The following is a 26427-nucleotide window of genomic DNA, read 5'->3' on the forward strand; positions in this document are numbered from 1 at the left end:
ATAGCTCTTATCACCTATTACTGAGTGACCTGGGGTACTATGCTTAACTTCTCTAAAACTTAAATTATCATTTCCAGTCCACTGGACAATAATAGGGCAAAATGATGTAATAGTGACAAAACACATAAGCATTCAGTACAACTAGCTCAATAAATACTTATTTTAAAATAAAGTCCCTCTGACTCTAGAGGACAGAACGAGGAATATAAGGCCAGCTCTCCTGATGGTCACAGCTGCTTAGCACTGGCAAAGCCTACCTGTGGGTGTGTGAACCCGGGACCAGAGAGAGGGTGACTGGAAGCTGAGAGAGGACCACTGCAAAAGATTGTAGAGTCCTCACAGCAGGAAGTTCAACCAAGTCATCTCCATAGCCTCCAGGATTTTTTTAAATGGCAGGTTACTCTTAAACTTACAAGGCATAGGGGATCATATACTGTCATGAAAGGTATACAGGCAGAAAGGAAAGCGTGCCATATAGTACCTTAAATGGTACCTGACATGGGGCAGGCGTTCAGATAATGTGTGCTGAATGAGTCGGTGAATGAATATGAAACATAAGTACAACTATCCTGTCGGTCCCACGATAGCAATCGGCAGACTTACCACCACATCAGCTTCTTGTTTCTGAGCTCACTGGTCTGGGGGGAGAGAAATCCAACTAGTTTGTTTGCAATTAAAAGGCAGAAGGCCAGGTGCAGTGGCTTATGCCTGTAATCCCAGCACTTTGGGAGGTGGAGGCAGGCTGACCACTTGAGCCCAAGAGTTCAGGCCCAGCCTGAGCAACATAGTGAGACCCCATCTCAAAAGAAAAGTTAAAACACAAAAAACAAAAAACCTGCCACCAACAAAAAAAACAGCCAACCAAGATTCCAAAGGCTCTAGTCCACAGGTGGCACTACGGGTCACTCAGAAAATAAAAATAAAACAAAAAATTACTTAGGAAAATCTAAAGCACTATATTTGGTGCTTCATTATATCTGAAGCAAGCTGAATATGGTGCCCAGAGAAACAAGGTAGGGAAGCTGCACATTTATAAAGCTTATTAGAATATGCTTTGATTTATGCAGTATTCGAAGCTTGAACCTGGGAACTAAGACCATACAACAAAGCAAGGATTAAACTATCAGCATGTGGGACCCAACCAGCTTTCCCAGCAACCATTGAGGCCACTGTGACTTTCCTTAGTGTTGTAAAATGTAGCTGTTTAGCCCTACCTCTTAAGACAAGATAGAACTCACCACAACCAGTTTTCACTACTGTGGTATCTAGTGACTTTCAAATCAGGCAAACTAGGTGTTTTATCCCAGTCTGGCCACATGCTAACTGTGTGACTTTCAGGCAAATTACACATCTTTTCTAAGTCTCAGTTTTTAACTTGTTAAGTAGAAATAATAGTCATTGTCCCAGAGGTTATTGAGTAGATTAAGATAACATGGAGGAGTATTTAATAAGTGTTCCTTCCCTCCTTCCCCTGCCTTTTAGGCAAAACTGGCTTTGGCATGATGTGGGAAGGGCAGAGAAGGCGTGGGATGTTTTAAATTATGTGTAAAATACATTTTTTTTTTTTTTTTTTTTGGGATGGAGTCTTCCTCTGTCACCCAGGCTGGAGTGCAGTGGTGTGATCTCAGCTCACTGCAGCCTCTGCCCCCAGGTTCCAGAGATTCTCCTGCCTCAGACTCCCGGATAGCTGGGATTACAGGCACATGCCACCACACCCAGCTAATTTTTGTATTTTTAGTAGAGATGGGGTTTCCTCATGTTGGTCAGGCTGGTCTCGAACTCCTGACCTCAGGTGATCTGCCCGCCTCAGCCTCCCAAAGTGCTGGGATTACAGGTGTGAGCCACTGCACCAGGTCTAAGATACGTATTTTTGAATTACTTGTGGATTGAAAGGATTATTATTGCCTTCAACAATGCTGTGAATAACTGGCCAAAATATGGACAAAAGGCCCTCTGTAAGTTACTAGCTGGGTGCTAGGCTGGAATTGATTCTTACTTCTGATGGCCTAGCAGGCAGGCCTCCAAATTTGTTTTCATTCCTTTAGCTTCTACATCTTGCCTTTGAATACATGTTTAAAATGTTATTTCTCTGAACTCAAACCCCATCACTGCAATAAAACTTCCTTTACTTTTAGAAGGATCTAAGTTCCAAGAAAAAAAGAAGAAAAAAAGAGAGTTACTGTCATTTTCCTATTTCATAGACGGTTTTGAAAGCCTTTAGTGTTTGGGTGGGGCCCAGTCACACCCTTTGCAATCTGCAGACCAGTAGTTTAAATTTGTCATCCTTGTGGGCTGTAAAGTGAAACCATGTACCAAAGAAAAATAGTGAATGACTCACTCACATGTGATCTTCCAGCGAAGAGAAGGATTCAGTAGGAATGTGCCACAAGGCTGGCAGTTCCCTTCATAATGTAGGCTCAGGTGGCCTGCTCTGGGATGTGGGTCAATGTTAGGAACCTGAATGGAGGCTGCCAGGTTGTGATGGGGTCTGAAGGAGAGCATCAGTTACTGGGATGAATTCACCACAATGCAACATCCAGCAGACCCAGAGAAACTCTCTCTCAGCACGGCAAGAAAGGGAGGGTTCCTATTCACCAGGCTCATTAAACCTGTATGCACATACACATGTGCAAACACACACACGTGCAGACACCACATGTTGCTAATTTATCTGTATTAAGAAATACGGAGCCAGGCATGGTGGTTCACACCTGTAATCCCAGCACTTTGGGAGGGTGAGGCGGGCAATCGCTTGAGCCTAGGAGTTCAAGGCCAGCCTGGGCAATGCAGCAAGGCCTTGTCTCTAGAAAATTAAAAAAAAAAAAAAAAAGTTAACTGGGCATGGTGGCATGTGCCTGTAGTTCCAGCTACTCAGGAGGCTGAGGCGGCAGGATCTCTTGAGCTAAGGAGTTCGAGGCTGCAGTGAGCTATGACTGTACCACTGCACTGCAGCCTGGGCAACAGGGTGAGACCCTGTCTCTTAAAAAAAAAAAAAAAAAATATATATATATATATGTATATATATATATATGTATATGTATATGTATGTATTATTTAGGCAAAAATCCTCATGCTCCAATATTTGTAGACAGGTTAATTTGGGAAGCCAAACTCTAGTCTAAAAGGTGCTTGGCAGCCATGGAACAAGGGAGTATTAGATGGACAGAATTCATCTTCACAGTGGGGAAATACCTGACCCTGACCACTGGCTTCACCCTTTCCGTAGGACAGGGCTTAGATGAATGTTTCAAAGTGAGCATCTGTGCCAGTTTTGCATGGAGCTTGCTTTGCTGATAGACACAAGTTTTCTTTAAACATGCTAATACCTTCCAGCAAGCCTGCTTCAACCCAGGAGCTGTTCTTTCCCATTAAAATGCGTTTGCATATCTTTGTTTTGATGGGTGTTTGCTGATTTTACTAGTCTAATGCTTAGGGAAGTATCTACTTTGCCTGCTTTCCAAATTCTGGGTGAGAGAGGAGAATGCACCATACCGTTGCCTCCACATATAGCCTACTAAATAGGACTTGAAATCAGAAGTCCTTGTTCCACATCCCTGCAGTCTGCCATAAGAACAAAAGAAACTTTCTACTTGAGTCAGCACCTGGCTTGCCCATTTCTGGCAGATACAAGCGGGCAATTTGTGTTGTAGTGTATTATTATCCTTCTGGACATCCTGGAAACCAGTATAGATGTATTCTCAACATACCTACTTTTTCTTTATGAATTCATTGTAAATTATTTCCATGAATTTATTTAATCTTAGTTGAAATAAGTTGAAGTTATTTACAACTTATTTTTCCCTTTGGTAACTGCTATTGAGATAGGTCTCATATGTTTAATTCCCAACTATCTTTCAGTTGCTCTAAAACTATGTCTTAAAACTTCAGATCCCTATCCTAAGCCCTAGTTGTAGAGTTCAGACACTGTTAAGAAGCTGTACTCACCTACCCATGTTCTTCATAACCCTAGGTTTTTTGTTTTTTGTGTTTTTTTGAGACAGAATCTTGCTCTGTCGCCCAGGCTGGAGTGCAGTGGCGCGATCTCGGCTCACTGCAAGGTCCGCCTCCCAGGTTCACGCCATTCTCCTGCCTCAGCCTCCCGAGTAGCTGGGACTACAGGCGCCCACAACCACGCCCGGCTAATTTTTTGTATTTTTTTAGTAGAGACGGGGTTTCACTGTGTTAGCCGGGATGGTCTCGATCTCCTGACCTCGTGATCCGCCCGCCTCGGCCTCCCAAAGCGCTAGGATTACAGGCGTGAGCCACCACGCCCGGCCAACCCTAGGTTTTTAAAGACATCACTAAAAAGTGCATCACCTTCAGGCTTCATCCTTCCATCTGGAACAGTCCTGATGCTTAGAGTTATTTGAGTCACCCCCAAAATGGGGGCGTGTTTGCATTTTACAAATGTAAAAACTGAGGTATAGTTGCTAATTATTTCGCCCCATCTATGAGCAGCAAAGGAGCTTTTAAACCCCCAACACAAGGCCGGGCGCGGTGGCTCAAGCCTGTAATCCCAGCACTTTGGGAGGCCGAGGCGGGTGGATCACGAGGTCAGGAGATCGAGACTATCCTGGCTAACATGGTGAAACCCCGTCTCTACTAAAAATACAAAAAACTAGCCGGGCGCGGTGGCGGGCGCCTGTAGTCCCAGCTACTTGGGAGGCTGAGGCGGGAGAATGGCGTGAACCCGGGGGGCGGAGCTTGCAGTGAGCCGAGATCGCGCCACTGCACTCCAGCCTGGGCTACAGAGCGAGACTCCGTCTCAAAAAAAAAAAAAAAAAAAAAAAAAAAAAAAAAAACCCCCAACACAGTCTGAGTCATTGTGGAATTGGTCATAATGTGCAGCTTATGGATTGTGGGAAGGCCTTCAGAGAGAAAGAACAAAGGAATCAAGGAAGCTGAGGTAGCAAAGACTGTTGGGCAGAGGCTCTGCTAAGAGTATGGCACTGCGAGGCAGGTGGAAAATGAGGTGGGAAGGTTATAGGTGCAGCTTCCAGAAGAAAGGCTTTTCAGTCCTTGGGAGTTATCATTGTGTGCAGCTAAGAGAGGCCTACAGCAATTGTGTTTTGGGGGGTGCATTTCTTTCCTCTTTCTGCTCCCCCCATCCTTGTGCCAAGAGTTATTGAGGCCTTACCAGGTCCCAGGCTCTAGGCTAATAAGCATTTGTGTAGACTGACTTTATACATATTATCTGATATAACAATGAATCAAGGAGTACCATTTTCTGCATTTATTTCTATGCTCTATTTAGAAATTTGGTGGCCAGGCACAGTGGCTCACACCTGTAATCCCAGCACTTTGGGAGGCCGAGGTGGGCAGATCATGAGGTCAGGAGATCGAGACCATCCTGGCAAACATGGTGAAACCCCATCTCTACTAAAAATTCAAACATTAGTTGGGCATGGTGGCAGGCGCCTGTGATCCCAGCTACTGGGGAGGCTGAGGCAGGAGAATCACTTGAACCCGGGAGGCGGAGGTTGCAGTGAGCAGAGATCACACCACTGCACTCCAGCGTGGCAACAGAGCGAGACTCTGTTTCAAAAAAAAAAGAAATTTGTTTCATACGAGTAAAACTTTAATAAATAAACAACAGCTGTCTATATATAAATGTGTATATTACACTGTGTGCTGTCCGAGTTTCAAAGTAAATTGACTAAAAGTATCCAGTGTTCAAGTATGATACCTTCTTTTTCCTTAAGTGAAATATTTCTAGCTCCTTGCATAATGACTCTCAGTATTTCCAGAAGGCTTTGATCAAGGTGCCTTTCCACTTCTTGATGTGGTAAAAAGGAGTGGAATGTTCATATTAAAGGTTGTCTTTTTTGGAGAGGTGTCCCCCTTCCCTGCCTCCTCACTTGTCATTTATTCCAAAACTACATGAAAGCAAAGGGAAGGCCCTTGCTCTGAAAAGCTGTATCTGCCAGGGTTGTCAGCCAATTAGCATATGAATCATACTTACCAACGGATATGGGTACATGTGGATCATTCACATGACATGAAACAGGGCCTCCAGACCAAGGACTGGCTGAGATCTATGAAGGTCTTAAGCTCTGCCCATGACTTTTATTTGTTTGTTTGTTTATCAATATTTGTTTTATTCTCCTTTCTTTCTTCTTCTTCTTTTTTTTTTTTTTTTTTTTTTTTGAGACAGAGTCTCACTCTGTCGCCCAGGCTGGAGTGCAGTGGCACAATCTCAACTCACTGCAACCTCCACCTCCCAGGTTCAAGCGATTCTTGTGCCTCAGCCTCCCGAGTAGCTGGGATTACAGGCATGCGCCATCATGCCTGGCTAATTTTGGTATTTTTAGTAGAGGCAGGATTTCACTGTGTTGGCCAGGCTGGTCTCGAACTCCTGACCTTAAGTGATCTGTCCGCCCCTGCCTCCCAAAGTGCTGAGGTTACAGGCGTGAGCCATCTCACCCTGCCCTATGTGTTAATAACCGTTTAAAAATTTCCACCCTGCTAAGACGAGTCTCTGACTCTCTGTGCCTTTCTCCATTCTTCTCTTAACTAACCTCATGTTTTTATCAGCATCTGTAAGACCCATAAGGGGAAACTGAGAGAGGAAATTCAATAAGACTCCCTTGGTTTTGCAGCGGTAAGGTTATATGAGGTGTTTATGTTAAAGGAGCCCCCCCGCCCTTTTTTTTTTTCTTTTGAGATGGAGTTTCGCTGTTGTTGCCCAGGTTGGAGAGCAGTGGTGCAATTTCAGCTCATTGCAACCTCCACCTCCCAGGTTCAAGTGATTCTTCCACCTCAGCCTCCCGAATAGCTGGGATTACAGGCGCCTGCCACCACGCCTGACTAATTTTGTGTATTTTTAGTAGAGATGGGGTTTCATCAGGTTGGCCAGGCTGGTTTCAAACTCCTGACCTCAGGTGATCCGCCTGCCTCGGCCTCCCAAAGTGCAGGAATTACAGGCGTGAGCCACTGCATCCGGCCAAAAGGAGCGCCCTTAACCGCAGCATTTACCATGACCTGGGTAACAGGCATATTCAGCAGACAAATAACCCGATGATCATCAAGCCAGTCCTGTGTGGTTTGCATATGAAGCATATCAGCTGCTTCATCAGGGGTGTTCTACTTGACTTTTATAAGGGGAGAGGAACAGTCCCCCTTCTCAGGGTAAACAGACCTTAGTGTGGCTTTTCTCCAGTCCACCAGGCTGGATGTTCTTTCAGGAATAACCTCCTGTGCCTCTGGACCACCGGAAACATCTGCAATTGCTCCATGGAGAGCTGTGGGTCCTGCATCAACCCAAACATGAATGCTAGCGTTTTGAATACTCTGCAGTGTTCAAAACCTACAACACTGTCACTCACTCAGTTACTCACACAACACATTTGAATAAAGGTTCTTCAGGAAGTTTATGATACTGATCTACAAAATGAAATAATTTCTGGCCGGGCGCGGCGGCTCACGCCTGTAATCCCAGCATTTTGGGAGGCCAAGGCGGGCGGATCACGAGGTCAGGAGATCGAGACCATCCTGGCTAACACGGTGAAATCCCATCTCTGTTAAAAATACAAAAAATTAGCGGGGAGTGGTGGTGGGCGCCTGTAGTCCCAGCTACTTGGGAGGCTGAGGCAGGAGAATGGCGTGAACCCAGGAGGCAGAGCTTGCAGTGAGCCGAGATTGCGTCACTGCACTCCAGCCTGGGCGACAGAGCGAGACTCTGTCACAAAAAAAAAAAAAAAGAAAGAAAGAAAAAGAAATAATTTCTTCACACTATACCCTGTGTTTTCAATCGTTTCATGGTTTGCCTTCCACCCCACATGAACTGCCTTCTTGGTTACCAGAGTTCTTAGTGATATTGTCTGTAATCTCAGCATAATTTTGCCATTGGTGGGTGGCTTTGCAGTTAGTGGCTAGAGCATAGACTCACTGAAATCTGAGCTTGGTCTGACCTAGCACTCTCTTTTAATTTTATTTTAACTATTACAGATAACAATAAGCAAGGGACTGAATATGTCGCCTTTTCTTATTAGTTTGTGTTTCCCTATGCACCCAGTAAGTCAGCTCCTTGGGGTAGCTTTTACTTTTACTAACAGATCTCAGCATGGTATGCTACTCTGTACCATGGGTGGCTGTTACCAATGCCCTGGGTTCTTGTAATTACCCAGGATAGAAATCAAGAGCAATCACCATACATAGCAGCAAAGAAAAAGTTTGTTTTGGCTTGTGCACAAGGGAGCCAGTGCTGAGAAAGGAAAAGAAACAGACTGCTCTCAGAGGATAGTGTGTGGGTTAGTTTTATAGGGTCTTTCCATGGGAAAGGGTTACATCAGAGCATGTATAGGAGAGGCTTTTCTAGCACTCACACAGTAGCTCAGCATGCTTCTTCATGCATCATATGCAACATTAGCATTTTAAATCTCCACCCCACTCATTTTGAGCCTTAAAATGAGGAAGGGTAACTGTAGGTTGGACTTTCAGTCTAGCTATGCATACAGGGCTCCAGGGAAGTCCCCAGCCCCCTGAAATAGGAGCTTGTGGTTAATAAGCTTCTTGGGTCTTTTGTTATTAATTGAGAGTTAGATAAGTTAGAGCTTGAGTGAAGGGCTTCTATCATTTTCTTCCAGGCCATTTTATTTATTTTTATTTTCTTTATTTATTTATTGAGACAGAGTCTCACTCTGTTGCCCAGGCTGGAGTGCAGTGGTGCAATCTTGGCTCACTGCAACCTCCACCTCTGGGGGTTCACATGATTCTCCTGCCTCAGCCTCCTGAGTAGCTGGGATTACAGGCACCCACCACCATGCTCAGCTTAATTTTTATATTTTTATTAGAGATGGGGTTTCATCATGTTGGCCAGGCTGATCTCGAACTCCTGACCTCAGGCGATCTACCCACCTCAGCCTCCCAAAGTGCTGGGATTACAGGCATGAGCCACCATGCCTGGCCCAGACCATTTAAAAATAGGGAACCCACCAGCCTGCCTGCCTGACCATGTGGCCACCTAGGAATCAAAGTTCCTCATCCCTAACCCTTTCGTTCTTTCTCTTCCCAAACCACATATTTCTGCAAGCCAGGGCCATTCTAGCAAACCTCACTTCTGACACCGATTGTATAGGAAAACAAACTATTTTTTTTCTTATACTTTTAACACTTTTTCACTTCTAGCACCAGATGTGGGTGGGTGAGGAGGCGGGGTGGGGGTTCCCACATCAAGCAGTTCTTCAGTTCTCTTTGGACACCAACTGGGTATGCCACAATTTAACTCAGTTCTGACACTATCAAGTTAGCACAGGCCCCACTGGTTAAGGCAGCGGTGTCCAATCTTTTGACTTCCCTGGGACACACTGGAAGAAGAAGAATTGTCTTGGACCACACATAAAATATACTAACACTAACAATAGCTCCTGAGCTAAAAAAAAAAAAAAAAAATTGAAAAAATCTCATACGTTTTAAGAAAGTTTACGAATTTGTGTTGAGCCAGATTCAAAGCTGTCCTGGGCTGCATGTGGCCCATGGGCCACAGGTTGGACAAGCTTGGGTTAAGGGTTCAGTCCCACAAGCCTCCCCACTTCAGATGCCAGTGGCAAGTCCAGCTTGTCACCTGTGCTTCTGATGGAATAGCTAGAAATCGGAGGTTCCCATGACCCCCTGTTGACTTTCATCATTTGCTAGAATGGCTCACAGGACTCAGGAAAACAGTTTACTTACTGGATTATCGGTTTATAATAAAGGGATACAGTCTGGGAACAGCCACATGGAAGAATGCATAGAGTGGGGCATGTGGGGAGGGGCTCACAGCTTCCACGGCCTCTCCAGATGCACCGTCTTCCCAGCACCTCCATGTGTTCACTAACCTGGAAGCTCTTCAAACCCTTTACTCCCTATTTCCCACTGTCCTCTGGGTTTTTATGGAGTCTTCATTACATAGGCATGATTGATCAAATCATTAGCCATTGGTAATGAAATCAGTCTCCAGCCCTTCTCCCCTCCCATGAGATGAGAGGTTGGACTGAAAATTCCAACTCTCTAATCACAGAGTTTTTTTACTGGAGCAACCAGTCCCCATCCTATAGTTATCTGGTGGCTTTCCAGACATCCCCTCATTAACATGAACTCAGGTGTGGTTAATGGGGCTTGTTATGAATAACAAAATATGCTCCTTTCACCCTTATTGTTCTTATCACTTAGAAAATTCCAAGGGATTTAGGAGTTCTGTACCAGGAACAGGAGGATGAAGAGGTGTATATTCCTTATTTTAGGTCACAATATTGTATGGCCTGACTGCATCTTCATCTCATGACACTCTTGCCCTTGTTCACAATGCTTTTGTCCATCCCTCAAACACAGTAAGCCCATTTCTGCTTCAGGGCCTTTGCACTGACTGTTCCAGCTGCCTGAGAGTTCTCCTTCAGAACTTTGAATGGCTAGCCCCTTCCCTTCATTCAGGTCTTAGTTCAGATGTCAACTCAGAGATGCCTCCTGGATCGCCCTGCCCAGGCCAGCTCCTTCCTGGTAACCTGATCCTGTTATCCTCCATGTCAGGGGTCAGCAAATGTTTTCTGTGAAGGGCCAGACAGTGAATATTCTTAGCTTCCTGGGCCGCATGGTCTCTGTCACAACTACTCATTTCTGCTGTTGTAGCTTGAAAGTAGCCACAGACAAAATATAAACAAACACGTGTGACTGTTCCAATAAGTCTTTGAAATTTGAATTTTGTATAATTTTCACATGTCATAAAATATCATTTTTTAAATTTTTTAGTCAATTATAAAAAAATATAACGACATTCTTGGCTTGTAGGTCATACAAAAGCAGGATTTCACCCATGAGCTATTGTGTTTTGCCGATCCTTGATCTGTGCTGTCATCCCGTTATATTTTCATCATCTCGCCAAAATCAGAAATTACCTCATTTATTGCTTCTAAAATTTGTTGTTGGTGGCAAAGAAGTTGAGTAGAAGTTAGAAGTAAGAGTTAAAAATATATTTTAAAATTGTCAAAGTGTTTTAGCAGCCTATGCTGGGCCTGTTAATATCAGAACTAATTAGAGTTAGCCAAATTACAATGCATCTCTACAGCAGATATCAGCACTGTCACCAACTCTACTGTCTCTGGGGTCAGAAAAGGCCTGGTTGACGTATATCTGGCATTTAGAAAGAGAAGTTGGGCTGGGCGCAGTGGCTCACGCCTGTAATCCCAGCACTTTGGGAGGCCAAGGCGGGCAGATCATCTGAGGTCAGGAGTTCGAGATCAGCCTGACCAACATGGAGAAACCCCATCTCAACTAAAAATACAAAATTAGCCAGGCGTGGCGGCACATGCCTGTAATCCCAGCTACTCAGGAGGCTGAGGCAGGAGAATCGCTTGAACCCGGGAGGCAGAGGTTGCAGTGAGCCGAGATCGTGCCATTGCACTCCAGCCTGGGCAACAGAGCAACACTCTGCCTCCAAAAGAAAGGAAAGAGAAGTCAGAATGAATCCTTTTTTTTTTTTTTTAATGAAATAAGGGGCTCAAGTAATGATTTCTATTGTGGAAAGAGCTTGAAAATTACATTTGTTAAACGTAATTGCACTCCAGCCTGGGCAACAAGAGCAAAACTCTGTCTCAAAAAAAAAAAAAGGAAAGAAAGAAAGAGAAGTCAGAGGGCCAGGTGCGGTGGCTCACACCTGTAATCTCAACACTTTGGGAGGCTGAGGTGGGCAGATCACTTGAGGTCAGAAGTTCAAGACCAGCCTGGCCAATATGGTGAAATCCTATCTTGGATTCTTGAAATCCTCACTTGGTCTCTATTAAAAATACAAAAATTAGCCGGGCATGGTAATGCATGCCTGTAATCCCATCTACCAGGGAGGCTGAGACAGAAGACTCGCTTGAACCTGGGAGGCAGAGGTCGCACTGAGCCAAGATCGCGCCACCACGCTCCAGCCTGGGCAACAGAGCAACACTCTGCCTCCAAAAAAAAGGAAAGAGAAGTCAGGATGAATCCTTTTTTTTTTTTTTTTTTTAAATGAAATAAGGGGGCTCAAGTAATGATTTCTATTGTGGAAAGAGCTTGAAAATTACGTTTGTTAAAACTATTTGTCAAAAGATAAAGATGTCTAGTTATGTAAAAAATAAAATTAAAAAATAAATGTGTTGTTTATCTCTCCTGGTAGACTATAAATGCCTTGACAGCAGGTTCATTGTCTTATCCACTGCATTATCTCTATCAACAGAACAAGTGTGCCTGGAGAGGTGTTGTGAGAGGTCATTTAGGAACATTTGGTGATTGAATGAGTAAATCTATACAGTCCATGAGTCACTACATCTGATAAAGCCTTCCAAACATCCTCCGTATATCATATTCCAGTGCCACACCCTGCCCAGGACTTTGCCTCTACCCATCTGTTCCTGTAGTCATCTCTCAAGCCTTCTTAACTCCTTCTCCCTCACTGCAGTCTCTCTTTCCAGTTTACCCTATAGTAAAGTACAGTACCTTGCTAAAGTTTTTCTTTTATTATGGCACTTCTCTGCAAATAACAAAAAGCTTTCCACAGTATTCCCATGCCCTGTGGTATGCTCTAAAGCCAGACTCCTCAGCCAGGCATGCAAGGCCCATACCATTCAGTTTGCTTTGGCTTTTCCAACCTTGTTTCTGAGCCTTGCCTGGAATGAGCCCTCTGCTGTCATGCCCGCATTTCCTCATTATCCCTGAAACTGCAGCTCATTCCCACCTCTGCACCTTTGCTCAGGCTGTGCCCCAGGACTAGTTGGTTCTCCCCTTAGTTGAACCCGCAGGTAATAGGGGGTCAGTCGGCAATGAATGATGGGAAACAGGAAGAATGAAACTGGAAGGTAAAAAGCAAATGTGATCAAACAAGGCCTAAGTGGTAATCAGGTGGGTTAAGAAGGACTTAGTTATCATCAAAAGGCACGCTGCTTGGTCAGATTATCTAGACCAGTGCTTTTCAAACTACTGTACAGGCAAATATTTGGGGAATCTTCTAAAAATGCAGATTCTGGGAGTAGGTCTGGGGTAGGGACCTGAGATTCTGCTTTTTCTTCCTTTCTTTCTTTAGAGACAGGGTCTCACTCTGTTACCCAGACTGGAGTGCAGTGGCATGATCTTGGCTCGCTGCAACCTCTGCCTCCCAGGCTCAAGTGATTCTCCTGCCTCAGCCTCCCAAGTAGCTGGAATTACAGGCGTGTGCCACTACCCCCCAGCTAATTTTTATATTTTTAGTAGAGATGGAGTTTCACCATGTGGGCCAGGCTGGTCTCAAACTCCTGACCTCAAATGATCCACCTGCCTCGGCCTCCCAAAGTGCTGGGATTACAGGCATGAGCCACAGTGCCCAGCCAGATTCTGCATTTTTAACAAGCTCCCAGGAATGCATGTACTCCTGGTTCTTGGATGACTCTTTGAGTATCGAGGATCTAACTAAATTCTGAGAAAAGGAACCTTATCCAGGTGGTTTGCGCCTGTAGTCCCAGTGACTCGGGAGGCTGAGGCAGGAGGATCGCTTGAGTCCAGGAGTTTGAGGCTGCAGTGGGCCATGATTGCACCAGTACACTCCAGCCTGGACATGGAGGGAGACCCTGACTCAAAAAAAGCAAGAAAAGAGAAGGTGCCTTGTTCATATGACTTAGATATGGGAACAGGAGGTGGTGGGCTGCCGTTAGGGGACTGTTTATATATCATGAGAACTCCACAAGAGTCCTAGATTACAATGAAGACATTTCTTGCATTCTGAACAACTGAAAGAAATGTGTGATGATGATGAAAGAGGGGGTACTGAAAACCGAGGACAAAGTTGAGTGGATAAGCCTGCAGCTTAAAGGGAAGAAACATCTTTAATCCTAGAATGGTGGCAGTAAAAATCGCCATTGGGAAATGAAAAGATTCTCATGTTGGTTGGGCTGCTGGCCTGTCATCACACACACACGTACACACACACACAAACACACTCACACAGATGCACACACGGAGGGGAGGCTGGTATGCTGTACTTTCCTCTGATGCAGTTGGATTATCTCTTTTCTCAAAGGGGGAACCTCTTCTGGTCTGCTATAACATTCAGTTCAGAATCTGTGTCCAGCTTGAGTACAAGTAATGGTACCTTATCCTAAAAAAACAATAGGAATCCTTTCTGTCGTGTGTATCTCCAAACAGAAGAACAGGTAGGAAAATATTTTACCAGTATGATAAAGTTGACTTTTTTAACAGTTTCTCTAATTACTAGCCCACTCCTTGTATCTTTGGCTAATCAGTAACTGGCCTTTTGATTAAGTTGGATGTCATTTCCTCATGGCTTAGCTTCATGCAAACTGCAAGTTATCCTGATGAATGATTTTAATGCCATTTCCTTCATCACAATCATTTCCCCTCTGCTTTTATCACAGAAGAACTTCTGCTTGGGTGACTGAACTCTGATCTTGACCTAGAGTCATGGCCGTGGTAAGTTGTGAACTACCTCAACCTTATCTGGTGCCAGCTGCTAACAGGTACAGAATGTGGGCGCAGCGACTGTTAGCTTAAACAAAGCCTTGTTTACCCAACAGAGGGAAGGGAGGAGGACATGAAAAGGCAGATCTATTTCTAAACATCATTTAAATTTCTTTTAGGGGTGGTAAGCAACTTGACCTTGAAAACTGATTCAAAGAGAGAATTATTTGAATTCTTTTAACATTCTGAGAATATAGAAACAAGTTGTAGTTTTCTGTCTACAGAAGCACTACATGTTTATTTTAGAACATTTAAAAAGGAAAAACTAAAAATTCTGCAGGTTCTACCACCAGAAGAGGACTGCTATCCATATTCTGAGGTAGCCATATCATTTCAGGCTCTTCAAGAGGGGCATTTGCTAACAATATGGGTGTGTCGGCCGCCTCTTGCTTTACACAGTAATCAGACGCCTTGGACCTTGGTTATCTGATCTTTGGAACAAGCATCGAATTGAATCCCTTTGAGAGTTCTGTACAGTTCAGCTCTGAGGTGGAAGCTGAGCCTCTGAGCTGAAAACATGGCTCTACCTAAGGCTGGCCATCTGCTCGCCTTCTCTCACCCAAATATGTTTCTGAATAGACAAGTAATTCTGGTCCATGGTCTTCTGGAGGAAGCAATAATAGAAGTGGAAATCTTATACCTAGAGAGGAACTGGAGAGCCTGCCAGCTTGCGATTTGCCTTCCTTTAGGGAGATGGATGTGTAAAGTGAATTATCCTGAACAAAGAGTAATATACTCTTAATTTTTTTTTTTGGCATTAGATGTTCCAGAAATTTCTTCATGATCTCTGACAGTCAAAGGCTTATTCATGTGTGCCCCAAATCTCTCATGCTTTAGTTTAAAATCAATTTCTTGCTGATTGATTCTCCCTGGCCATGGAGAATTTTAAAAAAATATTTATTTATTTTTATTTTTTATTTTATTTATTTATTTGTATTTATTTATTTATTTATTTTAGACAGAGTCTCCCTCTGTTGTCCGGGCTGGAGTGCAGTAGCGCTATCTCGGCTCACTGCAAGCTCCGCCTCCCGGTTTACACCATACTCCTGCCTCAGCCTCCCGAGTAGCTGGGACTACAGGCACCCACCACTAGGCCCGGCTAGTTTTTTGTATCTTTTAGTAGAGATGAGGTTTCACCTTGTTAGCCAGGATGGTCTTGATCTCCTGACCTCGTGATCCACCCACCTCAGCCTCCCAAAGTGCTGGGATTACAGGCGTGAGCCACCGAGCCTGGCCTATTTTTATTTTTTATAGGGATGAGGGGCTCGCTATGTTGCCCAAGCTGGTCTCAAACTCCTGGCTTCAAGCAATCCTCCCACCTTGGCCTCCCAAAGTGCTGGGATTACAGGCATGAGCCACTGTGCCTAGCCAACGTGGAGAATATTTATTCAGAAATGCTTATGGTGCCCCTACTTTGTGCCAGATGTGGTACTGGGACCCAGAATTAATGAGATGCTTTTCCTGTCTTCGGTAGGCTCACAGCTTTCCTACAAATGAAGACTGTAATTAAGTGGCTCTTTGTGTGCTTTCCACTCTAGGAAAATTACCTCAGTTGCTCTCATCTTTCCTCCTAAAACCTGTTTTTCTATCATGACTATTATTTATTAGATAGATAAAGGACATTTTAAAAAGAAAACCACAGTATCCAGTCACAACATTGGAAACACCAACTATTTGCCATTATTTTATTTTAGACCTTACTCATATGTATAATGATTTTTCAATAAGAGTAATAAGAGGATAAACAACAGTTTTATAGCCTTTCTTTTCCTCTACTTAGTACAGGAAAATAGGAAACAAGTTATGTATTCACTCTGATCTTATGCTTTATCTCTTCTCTATGCTAATGAAATAATGTAATGTTTATATTACATTTCATATCATTAAAATTATTTACTCTAGTGGTTATGTTTTAATTTTCTTCTTAATTTTTTTTTTTTTTTTTTTTTTTGAGACAGAGGCTCAATCTGTTGCCCAGGCTGGAGTGCAGTGGCGTGATCTCGGCTCACTACCACCTCCGCCCTGGGTTCAAGCGATTCCCCTGCCTCAGCCTCCCAAGTAGCTGGGATTACAGGTGCCCACCACCACACCTGACTAATTTTTTTGTATTTTTAGTAGAGACAGGGTTTCACCGTGTTGGCCAGGATGGTCTCGAACTCCTGACCTCATGATCCACCCACCTTGGCCTCCCAAAGTGCTGGGATTACGGGCATGAGCCACCGCGCCCTGCTTTCTTCTTAATGTTTAAAAAATTTGCTGAATTCTCTGCAATATGTTTTTAAATCATTGTATTCAAGATTTTAAAACATGTTTTATGGAGGTATAATTTGCATATAGTGAAATGCACATCCTTTAAGGTTACTGGTCGATAAGTTTTGACAAATGTATATACCCACATAACCTACTCGTGTATCGAGGTAGGACATTTTATCATTCCTAGAAGCTCCTCCATGCCCCTTTCGTATCAACTCCCCTTCCCACCCTCCACTCCACACAGGCAATGCAACTGCTCTTCTGAGTGTTATCATAAGTTAGTTTTGCCTGTTCTAGAACATCCTATAAATGGAATCATAGAGTAGGTACTATTTTGTGTCTGACTTCTTTTTCTGGGCATTATATTCTTTTGCAATTCATCCGTGTTGTTGCATCAGTAGTTTGTTCCTCCATTCCTTTTTTTGCTCATTAGTATCCATTGTATTGTATTCCGTTCTTTTTGGCATATATCTTCTTCATTATTAATGTAATAACAACATTTCATCAATTGTGATATGGCACCTATTTTTATCTATTCATTTTCATCATTCCTTCCTGTATCCTCTCTGTTTCCTTTGCCTGCTATCACAATGGGCCCTCTTGGGACAGAATTCCGTGTCTTCCCAGAATGGATAATGGTATATTATACTCTGAAATTTAATCAATATGGGTATTTATCATGCTAACAGGGAACACATTTCTTGATCTTTTTCCTAGAGAAAAAGAGTCACTAAGAATGCTAACTGGTAAACAGAACCACCCTTGCCAATTCCTCTATCGATTCACCTTGTTATCTATTAATCCTAATCCCACAGTAGTGTCCCTCAGCAATGTAGTTTGCTTAATAGTTGAATGCAGTGTTTGAATGCCATCCAAAAATTTTTCAATACAGGAGTTCCAAAAGAATCTTGTGAAACATTCAACTCAGAAAGCTGTCTCATGCTGGGGCCAAAGGCCATGTTGGAATTCTGACAGCAAGTCACCAATTTGCGTATTACTACTGATATATAATAGAAGAAAAGAAGTAAAGTACCTCTGTTAGTTTCTTGAAGCTGCCAAAACAAAGTATTAGGTTGGTGCAAAAGTAATTGCACCAACCTAATAGCACAAACTGGGTGGCTTAGAATAATAGAAATGTGTTGCCTCACAGTTCTGGAGGCCAGAAACCCAAAGCAAGGTGTCAGCAGGGCTGTGCTCCCTTTCACACCTGTGCAGAAGCCTTCTGGGCCTCTTCCTAGCTTCTGGGGGTTTGCTGGCAGTCCTAGCTATTCTTTGGCTTGCTGCTGCATAACTTCCGTCTCTGCCTTTGTCCTACGGTGCTCGCCCCTTTTACTTCTGTCTTCTTATGTCCACATCTTCTTTTGCTTTGTTTTTGTTTTTGTTTTTGTTTTTTTGAGACGGAGTCTTGTTCTGTCGCCCAGGCCAGAGTACAGTGGCGCGATCTCGGCTCACTGCAAGCTCCGCCTCCTGGGTTTACGCCATCCTCCTGCCTCAGCCTCCCGAGTAGCTGGGACTACAGGCGCCCGCCATCTCGCCCGGCTAGTTTTTTATATTTTTAGTAGAGACGGGGTTTCACCGTGTTAGCCAGGATGGTCTCGATCTCCTGACCTTGTGATCTGCCCGCCTCAGCCTCCCAAAGTGCTGGGATTACAGGCTTGAGCCACCGCGCCCGGCCCACATCTTCTTATAATGACACCAGTCATATTGGATCAGGGGCCCACCCTACTCCAGTATCACCTCATGTTAACTGATTAATCTGCAGCGGCCCTATTTCCAAATAAGGTCACATTCTGAGGTGCTGGAGGTTAGGACTTCCACGTGTCTTTTTTGTGGGGGAGATACAATTCATCCAATAACAGTGCCCAAGGAAGTTGATGTCATACATTTCTACGTTCCTCTGTCAGACGTAAAAGGGTGATGACCAAGTGCTAAATGTTTACCATATCCAGGACATGAAAGCCTGGTCTTGCAGCAGAGAAGGCCCATGCCTTGGGTACCTGAGGACTTGGACGGGCTTGATGTGGGCCACTATGGGCCTGAGAGGTCTAGGCCAGGGTGGTCTAGTGCAGTAAGCTCAAGTCAGGCTCACTAGAGAACTGCACTAAGGGTATAAAAATCCTCCATTCCTTTAGATGGCCCATATTACATTCTTGGATCCAATTAGATTATCAGAAAACTTTAACTCTATTCCACACCGTTTTTGCCACCTTGTACAAATGCTCCATCCTAGATTCTGCTTTGGCATTACCCCATAGGCTTGTGTGGAGGTGTAATACAAGAAATAGATGAAAGAATCTCATTATTTTATTTATTATGGAGGCACAGCTGAAGTCCTCTTTGATGATGATGATGATGATGATGATGATTCTGAGTTTTTGTTTTAGTGTTTACTTTTTTCTGGGTTTTGTGCTAAGTACATTCCTATATTATCCTGTTTCTGTGAGTTATCATTATTCCCAATATACAAGTGAGAAAAATGAAATGTCCCAGGCCACACAGCTAGAAAGAGGTAAAGGTAAGATTCATACCCCACTCCAGTGCTTATGCTCCTTCCCACTAAGCTTCTTAGACCAAGCGCCAGCTACTCCCTCCTTCCTCAGCCTCTGGACAGTGCTCGATCCTGGATTTCCTATGAGCTCAAGGACCGCCCCTTCTCAGCCATCCTTTCTGGGCTCTCCCATCTTGGACCTGTACTGTTGAAGAGACCCAGGCTTATCCTAAGTTCCTGTCCCTATTTTCACTTTCTTTCCAGGTCGTCTCATCAAGTGCCACCCAAATGCTGATGCGTCCTAACTTTATTATGCTGGATGTGACCTCTAGACTTATACTGTGTGACCAATTGTCTTTTTGACAATTCCACTGGGATGTTTAATGGACATCCCAAACTTAACATTTCCAACATAGAACCTCTAAATCCCACCCCACACTGCCACCCTAAATCTAGTAGTCTTCCTCCAGTTTTCCCCATCTGGGTAAATGATACCCAGCTGCTCAGGGGAAAAGATTTAGAGTTATACTTGATTCTTTTCTTTCCTCACCTCCCACGTCAGTCCATCAGCAAGTTCTGTCGCCTTTGCACCAAAACATGTGCTGAGCTGTCTGTTCTCCTGTTTATTTCCATCTTAACTATTTCACCCTAGTCTAGCTCATATCCCACCCCCGGATCTTGGCCCAGGCTCTCAAATGGTCTCTGCGTCTCCCTACAGCAGCCCAGGGGATCTTTTAAATCGATAAGTCAGATCATGTGTCCCCATCTCCTTGCTCAAAACCTGTCAGTGGCTTTCACTGCACTTAGAATAAAATACAGACTCCTTACCTGGCTTGAAGGGCTGCCTTGCTCTGGTCCCAGCCCACCTCTCTGATTTCCTTCTTTTTTATTTTTAGTTCATTTATTTAAATATTTTTATTATGGAAAACTTTAAACATACATGAAAGTAAACAGAATACTATAAGGAACCCCTTTGTGTACCTGTCAATAATTATTAACTCATCGTCACTCTTGTTTTTTGTCTTTTTTTGAGACAGGGTCTCACTCTGTCACCCAGATTGGAGCACAGTGGTCCACTCTCGGCTCACTGCAGTCTCCACCTCCTGGACTCAAGAGATCCTCCCACCTCAGCATCCTGAGTAGCTGGGACTACAGGCCTGTGCCACCATGCATAGCTAATTTTTTGGTGTGTTTTTGTAGAGATGAGGTTTCACCATGTTGCCCGGTCTGGTCTCAAACTCCTGGGCTCAAGAGATCCGCCCGCCTCAGCCTCCCAGAGTGCTGGGATTGCTGGGGTGAGTCACCATGTCCGGCCTGTTTCTTCTTTATCTCCACTTCCTCCCCTTTCTCTCCACCTGTGTGATTTGGAAGCAAACCCAAGACATCTTATCATTTCATCTGTAAACTATTTCAGTAGATTAAACCTCTTTTCAAAATGAAATATCACCATGATGCCGTTCTTATACCTAAAAATGTTAAAACCAAGTCCTTAGTGTCATCAAATGTCAAGTCAATGTTCAAATTTTCATTGTCTCATAAATGTCTTTTGTTTTTCACTGTTTAATTTAGGATCCAAATTATGGTACTACAGGTTCACATTATGATCATTGATGTTCCTTTTTAGTGTCTTTTAAACTGTATTTCCCTTCCATCTCTCTCTTTAAATTCTCCTTGCCATTTATTTGTCAAAGAAACTAGGTCGTTTGTTAAGTGCTGTGTCTCAGAGTCTGGATTTTGCTGACTGCAACCCTTTGGTGTGGTTTAACATTCTCCTTTCTCCTGTTTACTGTAAATTTGTTTTTGGCTCTAGAGGCTTGATTGGATTCAGGTTTGATATTTTTCCCTCTTAGGGGGAACAGGATTCCATGGTGATGTAGTTCATCTTCCCCTCCCCTCCTTGCCCACCAACTTGAGCCACACTGGCCTCTATCCTGCTCTCCCTACAAACTAGTTCCAGCCTCAGGGCCTTTGCAGGAGCTGTTTCCTCTGCCCATAACCCTTGCCTCCGTCTTTGCATGGGCAGCTGCTTCATCTCATTCAGCTCTTAACTCAATGTCACTCCTCAGAATGGGCCTGTAGGACCTCTCTATCTGCTTCACAGCACTGCTCACCCACAGGCAGTTTATGGAATTCAGAATTGTTGGCTTGTTCACTGTCTGCCTCCCATGAGCTAGAGCATCAGTCCCGGGGAGCAAGAGCTCCATTTTTCACGGTCACTGCCGTATCCCCAGAACCTAGAATATTGTCTAGGCTATGGTTAGTGCTTAGCAAATGTTTGCCGAATGAGATGACTCCGTGTTGGTAAGAGGCTGCCTCTCAGTAACATCACTGTCTTTTGTGCTCAGGCAACCAAAGGAGGTACTGTCAAAGCTGCTTCAGGATTCAACGCCCTGGAAGATGCCCAGACCCTGAGGAAGGCCATGAAAGGGCTCGGTAAGTGTCCTGCTGGAAGTGAATCCTCCCGCGTGCATTCCACATCACAGGGTCACACAGGAGGGTGCCATTTCTGCTGGCCATCACGTGGGTCTTCCTTTAATAAAACACAAGGGAGGCTGGGTGTGGTGGCTCACGCATGTAATCTCAGCACTTTGGGAGGCTGAGGTGGGCAAATCACTTGAGGCCAAAAGTTTGAGACAAGCCTGGCCAACATAGCAAGATCCCATCTATACTAAAAATAAAAAATTTAGCCAAGCATGGTGGCACACACCTGTAATCCCAGCTACTTGAACCCAGGAGGCAAGGTTGCAGTGAGCTGAGATCTCACCATGGCACTCCAGCCTGGGAGATAGAGTGAGACTCCATCTCAAAAAAGAAAGAGGGAAAGAAGGGAAGAAGGAAAGAAAGAAGGAAGAGAAGGAGGGAGGGAGGGAAAGAAAACACATGGGACAAGTTGAGAAAAGTTGGGACAAATTGGATGGGGAGGGGCATTAGTTCTTCACTTTAATAAAGAATGATACATTTAATATACTCATTATGGATTTCCCCTGTTGTTTAAACCTGCTTTGAATTACAACATCGGCCGGGAGCGGTGGCTCAAGCCTATAATCCCAGCACTTTGGGAGGCCGAGGTGGGCGGATCACAAGGTCAGGAGATCAAGACCATCCTGGCTAACACAGTAAAACCCCATCTCTACTAAAAATACAAAAAATTAGCTGGGCGCGGTGGTGGGCGCCTGTGGTCCCAGTTACTCAGGAGGCTGAGGCAGGAGAATGGCGTGAACCCGGGAGGCAGAGCTTGCAGTGAGCCGAGATCGTGCCACTGCACTCCAGCCTGGGCAACAGAGCGAGACTCTGTCTCAAAAAAAAAAAAAAAAAAGAATTACAACATCATGAATCTGCATATTAAATTTTAGAAATGCATTTGTTTTCCAATTAGTGCTGGTATGTATATGGTGCCATAGATTTACAAAGCACTTTGACAAACATTATCTCATTGGATACATGCAACAACCTGTGATTTAGCGAAAGCAGCTATTCCTATTGTCATTTTAGCCCCATTTTACACATGTGAAACTGAGACCCAGAGAGGCCAAGTAACTCTCACCAAGTCACATAGTGAGTGAAACTGAGCCATGGCTCACACTAGGCAGATCCCATCTCAAGCTCCGGGTCATCAGTGCTAAGTCCACATTCTTGCCTTGAGTCCCTCTGCTTGTTGCTGTGGTGATAGACACAGCTGTGACAGCACTGACATGCAATGTGTGGAATTTAATGTGAGAAGGCTGGTGAAGCAGCCTTGTTGTCTGGGGTAAATACCAAGGTTTTTGGTGTCATGGCCAAGGAGATTGAGGTTGCAGACACACACACACACACAGAGAGTGAGTTTGGAGCAGGAGTTTAATAGGCAAAAGAAAAGAATAGCTCTCCATCACGGAGAGGGGTCCCGAGCAGGTTGCCAAGTGGTAGTAAAATTGTCAGCGTTTTTATAAACGGGCTACTGAGGAGGGGGCTCCTGAGGAGGGAATGTCTTAGCCTCCTAGGGCCTAATGGTTAGTTGGGACCAGGTGTGCTACGTCTATAGTGCAGAGTTTTTTATCAGCTCTTATCCCATTCTCCGACCACAGAGATGGACTCTTAGTCTGTGTTTCTTTGTCTTGCTTACCTGGGAGGGAGAGTTTCTGTGTCTGCTCCCACACATCTTCTTGCAGCTGCAGACATCCCCCCAGTCTGTTTTTAGCTTCTCTATCTTAGTGCGCCTAAAGGGAAAGGAATATGCTTATTAAGACCCACTGTTTTACTGGGGCCCATTGTGTAAGTGTGAAGTTTGGTGATTACCCAGGAGACTTCCCCCCGTCTTTCTGTGCTCAAGCCATCTTCTCTGTGTTGTACAGCCTCAACTTTCAGGCTGCCTGTTGCTAGAAGAGAAGCACTTTTTTTGAACTGCATGAGATTAGAAAGGGAGCTATTTTTCAGCTGCTTTTTGTTAAAAGGAAAGTTTTCTGCCAGGGACTCAGTTTTTTAGGTAGACTGTCTACCTAAATAATTTCTGACTCCTATAACGTATTCCCCCCTCAGAAATAGAATCCCTAACTGCCGCTAGGGGAAAGTGGGTGACATTTCTTCTGGCTCCTTTCTGCTGGAGAGTGGTGTTGTGTGGGGAACAGCAGCTGGGGCTTCCTCCTGGGGCTGATTTAAGGGTCCTTCGTAGGAGGGCAGTTTCATTTTCGGCGCCATTTGCGGCACCATCTGAAGCTTGATGGTTTCTAGACGAGAAGAGATAAACTTTACAAGGAGGTTTAGAATATAGGTTCCAAATATGAGTATTAAGATGACTATTATTAATGGGGGCACGATAGGCCGTAACCATGACAACAGAGTTTATTTGATACCCGTGAGCCACTCAGATGGGTTGTGCTGTTGTAAGTGGGTATATGGGGCTTGGCTTTATTTAGCTTCCTTGGTCTTACTTTCCCAAAAAAGAGGGAAACCTTGGGGTTATAGTTTACCTGACAGGATTTGTAGGATAATTGCCCAGAACTAGAACATGTTTCCAGATTTTTCTGTCACCCATGCCTTTCTGTTTTCTCTGAGCTGCAGCCAGAGATTGCTGGTTGGTTGACAGGAATAAGCAGGGATAGTTTAAAATGTCGGCAAGAACTTAAAAACAACTAATGAGACTAGAAGTTAATAACAGAGGTATGATAAGTTTTAAAACATAATTTCTCTTTCTCTTGTCCTCATTTTTGTTAAAAACAATCTACGATAGGACTGGGCTGTTTGTAAAACAGACTTCAGTCCTATACTTGGCCTAATTATTTGCATAAAGTACAGCAAGAATAATCATCCTTATATAGGCCTTTTAGATTGGCTTTGATGGAACCTTGTTCCATGAGGAATTTTAGATAGGACTTTTTAAAGCCAAGCCCAGCCATGGGTTTGTACTTTTAAATACCTGTGAGTTGGATAAATTCTTTTCCTTCTTGAGGTTCCAGAAGCATGGGGTTCCTAGGCCCGTTAGAAAGTGACATTCTTTACTCACCGCAGGTCAGGAACCCGGTGTGGAGACTGTGTAGACAGGTATGAGGCCAGTTTTCCCCAGGGCTTTTTATTGGCTCAGCAAGTTAAGCTTGATCCCTTAAAGGGAAACAGACCCTTCCAATCAAAGCCTTGGTAAAACAACCAGTTTTTCCGATTGTGTTTTGTTGCAAGAGAAAATGGATTCTTGTTGCACTGATTCAAACAACTATATTGTTGTAATTTAAGAATATTTATAACTAGTCTCTAAATTCTAGAGGAATTAGAGAGAAATAAACATGCTCCAAACTTTGCCTATAGTAGTACACTTTGCTTAGTTGTCAAAGGCTGTAGCTAAAGACAAGTTTTTTTGACTCTAAAAAATAAAATAAGGATTAGCCATGTTCTAAGCATAAATGAGGAATATTGCTTTAGTTTTCTATTAGTTTAGTTCATTCCATTAACTTTTGTTTTGTTTGATAGTGATAAACATTTTAGCCTTTTATGAGTCCTGTACATTTTTTGGTCATGACAAACCTGCATTGGAGAGAACTTGTTGAAGTCCCACGGCTTGATTATAAACCATCTTTTGAAGAGAATTAAAACAAAACAACAATTGTCTGTAAATGACAAAATGTCCAGTTTGGATAGTCAGAAATACAATTAACAAAGAAATTTGGTTATTTTTGTGGTTTTCAAAAACCCAACATAACAAGCTTAATTGTAATAGCACACATTCAGACACTAGAACCACAGACATCCCATACAGTTTTGGAACACATGTTAATATTATCCCCTAAAACATAACCTGAAGAGTATTAGACATCATTTTGGTAATTTTATGTTCCTCAACATGTTAAATAATTCTGTTTACCTCTCTTCTAGATGCTTCGGGGGTCCTCTGCAGCACCCAAAAGCCAGGGGTTAGGAAAGACAACCTTGAGACTAAAGTTTGACTTTGGGAAGCCTGTTAAGTATATTTAAAATTTAAAACACTTGATATTATGAAATAGACTTTTAGATTACCATAAGTTTTTTGTTTTTGCCAAAATGATGAGCCAGAAATTTGAAAAAGCAAAAACCATTCATTCTTTTCTATTCCATGAAACTCCTGTGTTAAGAGAGAAAGTTAAATTTTACCTTTGCATTAGTTTACTATTAATGTTAACCTTAATTTTAAATGAAACATTATAGACAATCCTATTTAATTTTAACCAGTTTGACCATGAAGTGAGATTTTCACATACCTGTTATAGCCCTTGACAAGTTTTGCTAAAGAGTAGATTAGCATTTTAGGAAAACCTTGCTGTGCTTTTATTTCAGTGATTAATTTACAGAAAAAAACCATATAATGCCCTTTTGATTTAGTTAATATGTTCACACACACAGTTTTCTTTGCAAGATTAATTTTTACAACTTTTTTTACAATTTGCTTAAACCTTCTACTTTAAGACAATTCTTTATTTTTAAGCAAAATATACATTTCCATGCCTCCTTATAATCTTTAAATAAAAACATCTTTTACTGTTTTTACACACTTTGCATGCAATTGCATGTTCAGTAGTTTCAATCACATGTTATAATGGTAACTTATAGTAATTTTTAACTTTAATGTAAAACCTGTTAGGTTGTTTTAATTATATGCTAGATGCAGATAAAGTTGGACTCCTTTCAGCATAGTTAGGGGCATGGTTACTTCCATATGTTCCCAGGTCCTACCAATTGTGAAGCAGGCAAGTTGACAGTTTTTAAAGGCTAAAGAAGCAGTTTACGACCAGGCACAGTGG

The 26427-nt window shown here is 43.3% G+C and overlaps 1 protein-coding gene across 3 annotated transcripts in view; it reads left to right on the forward strand.

Annotated features, from left to right (window-relative positions):
• ANXA4 (annexin A4) overlaps positions 1–26427 on the forward strand; it is an 84866-nt gene that overhangs the window by 25143 nt on the left and 33296 nt on the right. For 2 of the 3 annotated variants that reach the window (XM_025353679.1, XM_025353677.1), the window contains exons 2-3: positions 14343–14397; positions 21532–21619. In XM_025353679.1, coding sequence (XP_025209464.1) covers positions 14389–14397; positions 21532–21619 — 97 coding nt within the window. In that variant the 5' untranslated portion in view covers positions 14343–14388. Of the gene's footprint in view, positions 1–14080; positions 14121–14342; positions 14398–21531; positions 21620–26427 lie in introns of all 3 variants that reach the window. The other variant, XM_025353678.1, reaches the window with a different exon arrangement.

The sequence above is a fragment of the Theropithecus gelada genome, chromosome 13 (assembly GCF_003255815.1).
Source record: "Theropithecus gelada isolate Dixy chromosome 13, Tgel_1.0, whole genome shotgun sequence".
NCBI classification, from domain to species: domain Eukaryota; kingdom Metazoa; phylum Chordata; class Mammalia; order Primates; family Cercopithecidae; genus Theropithecus; species Theropithecus gelada.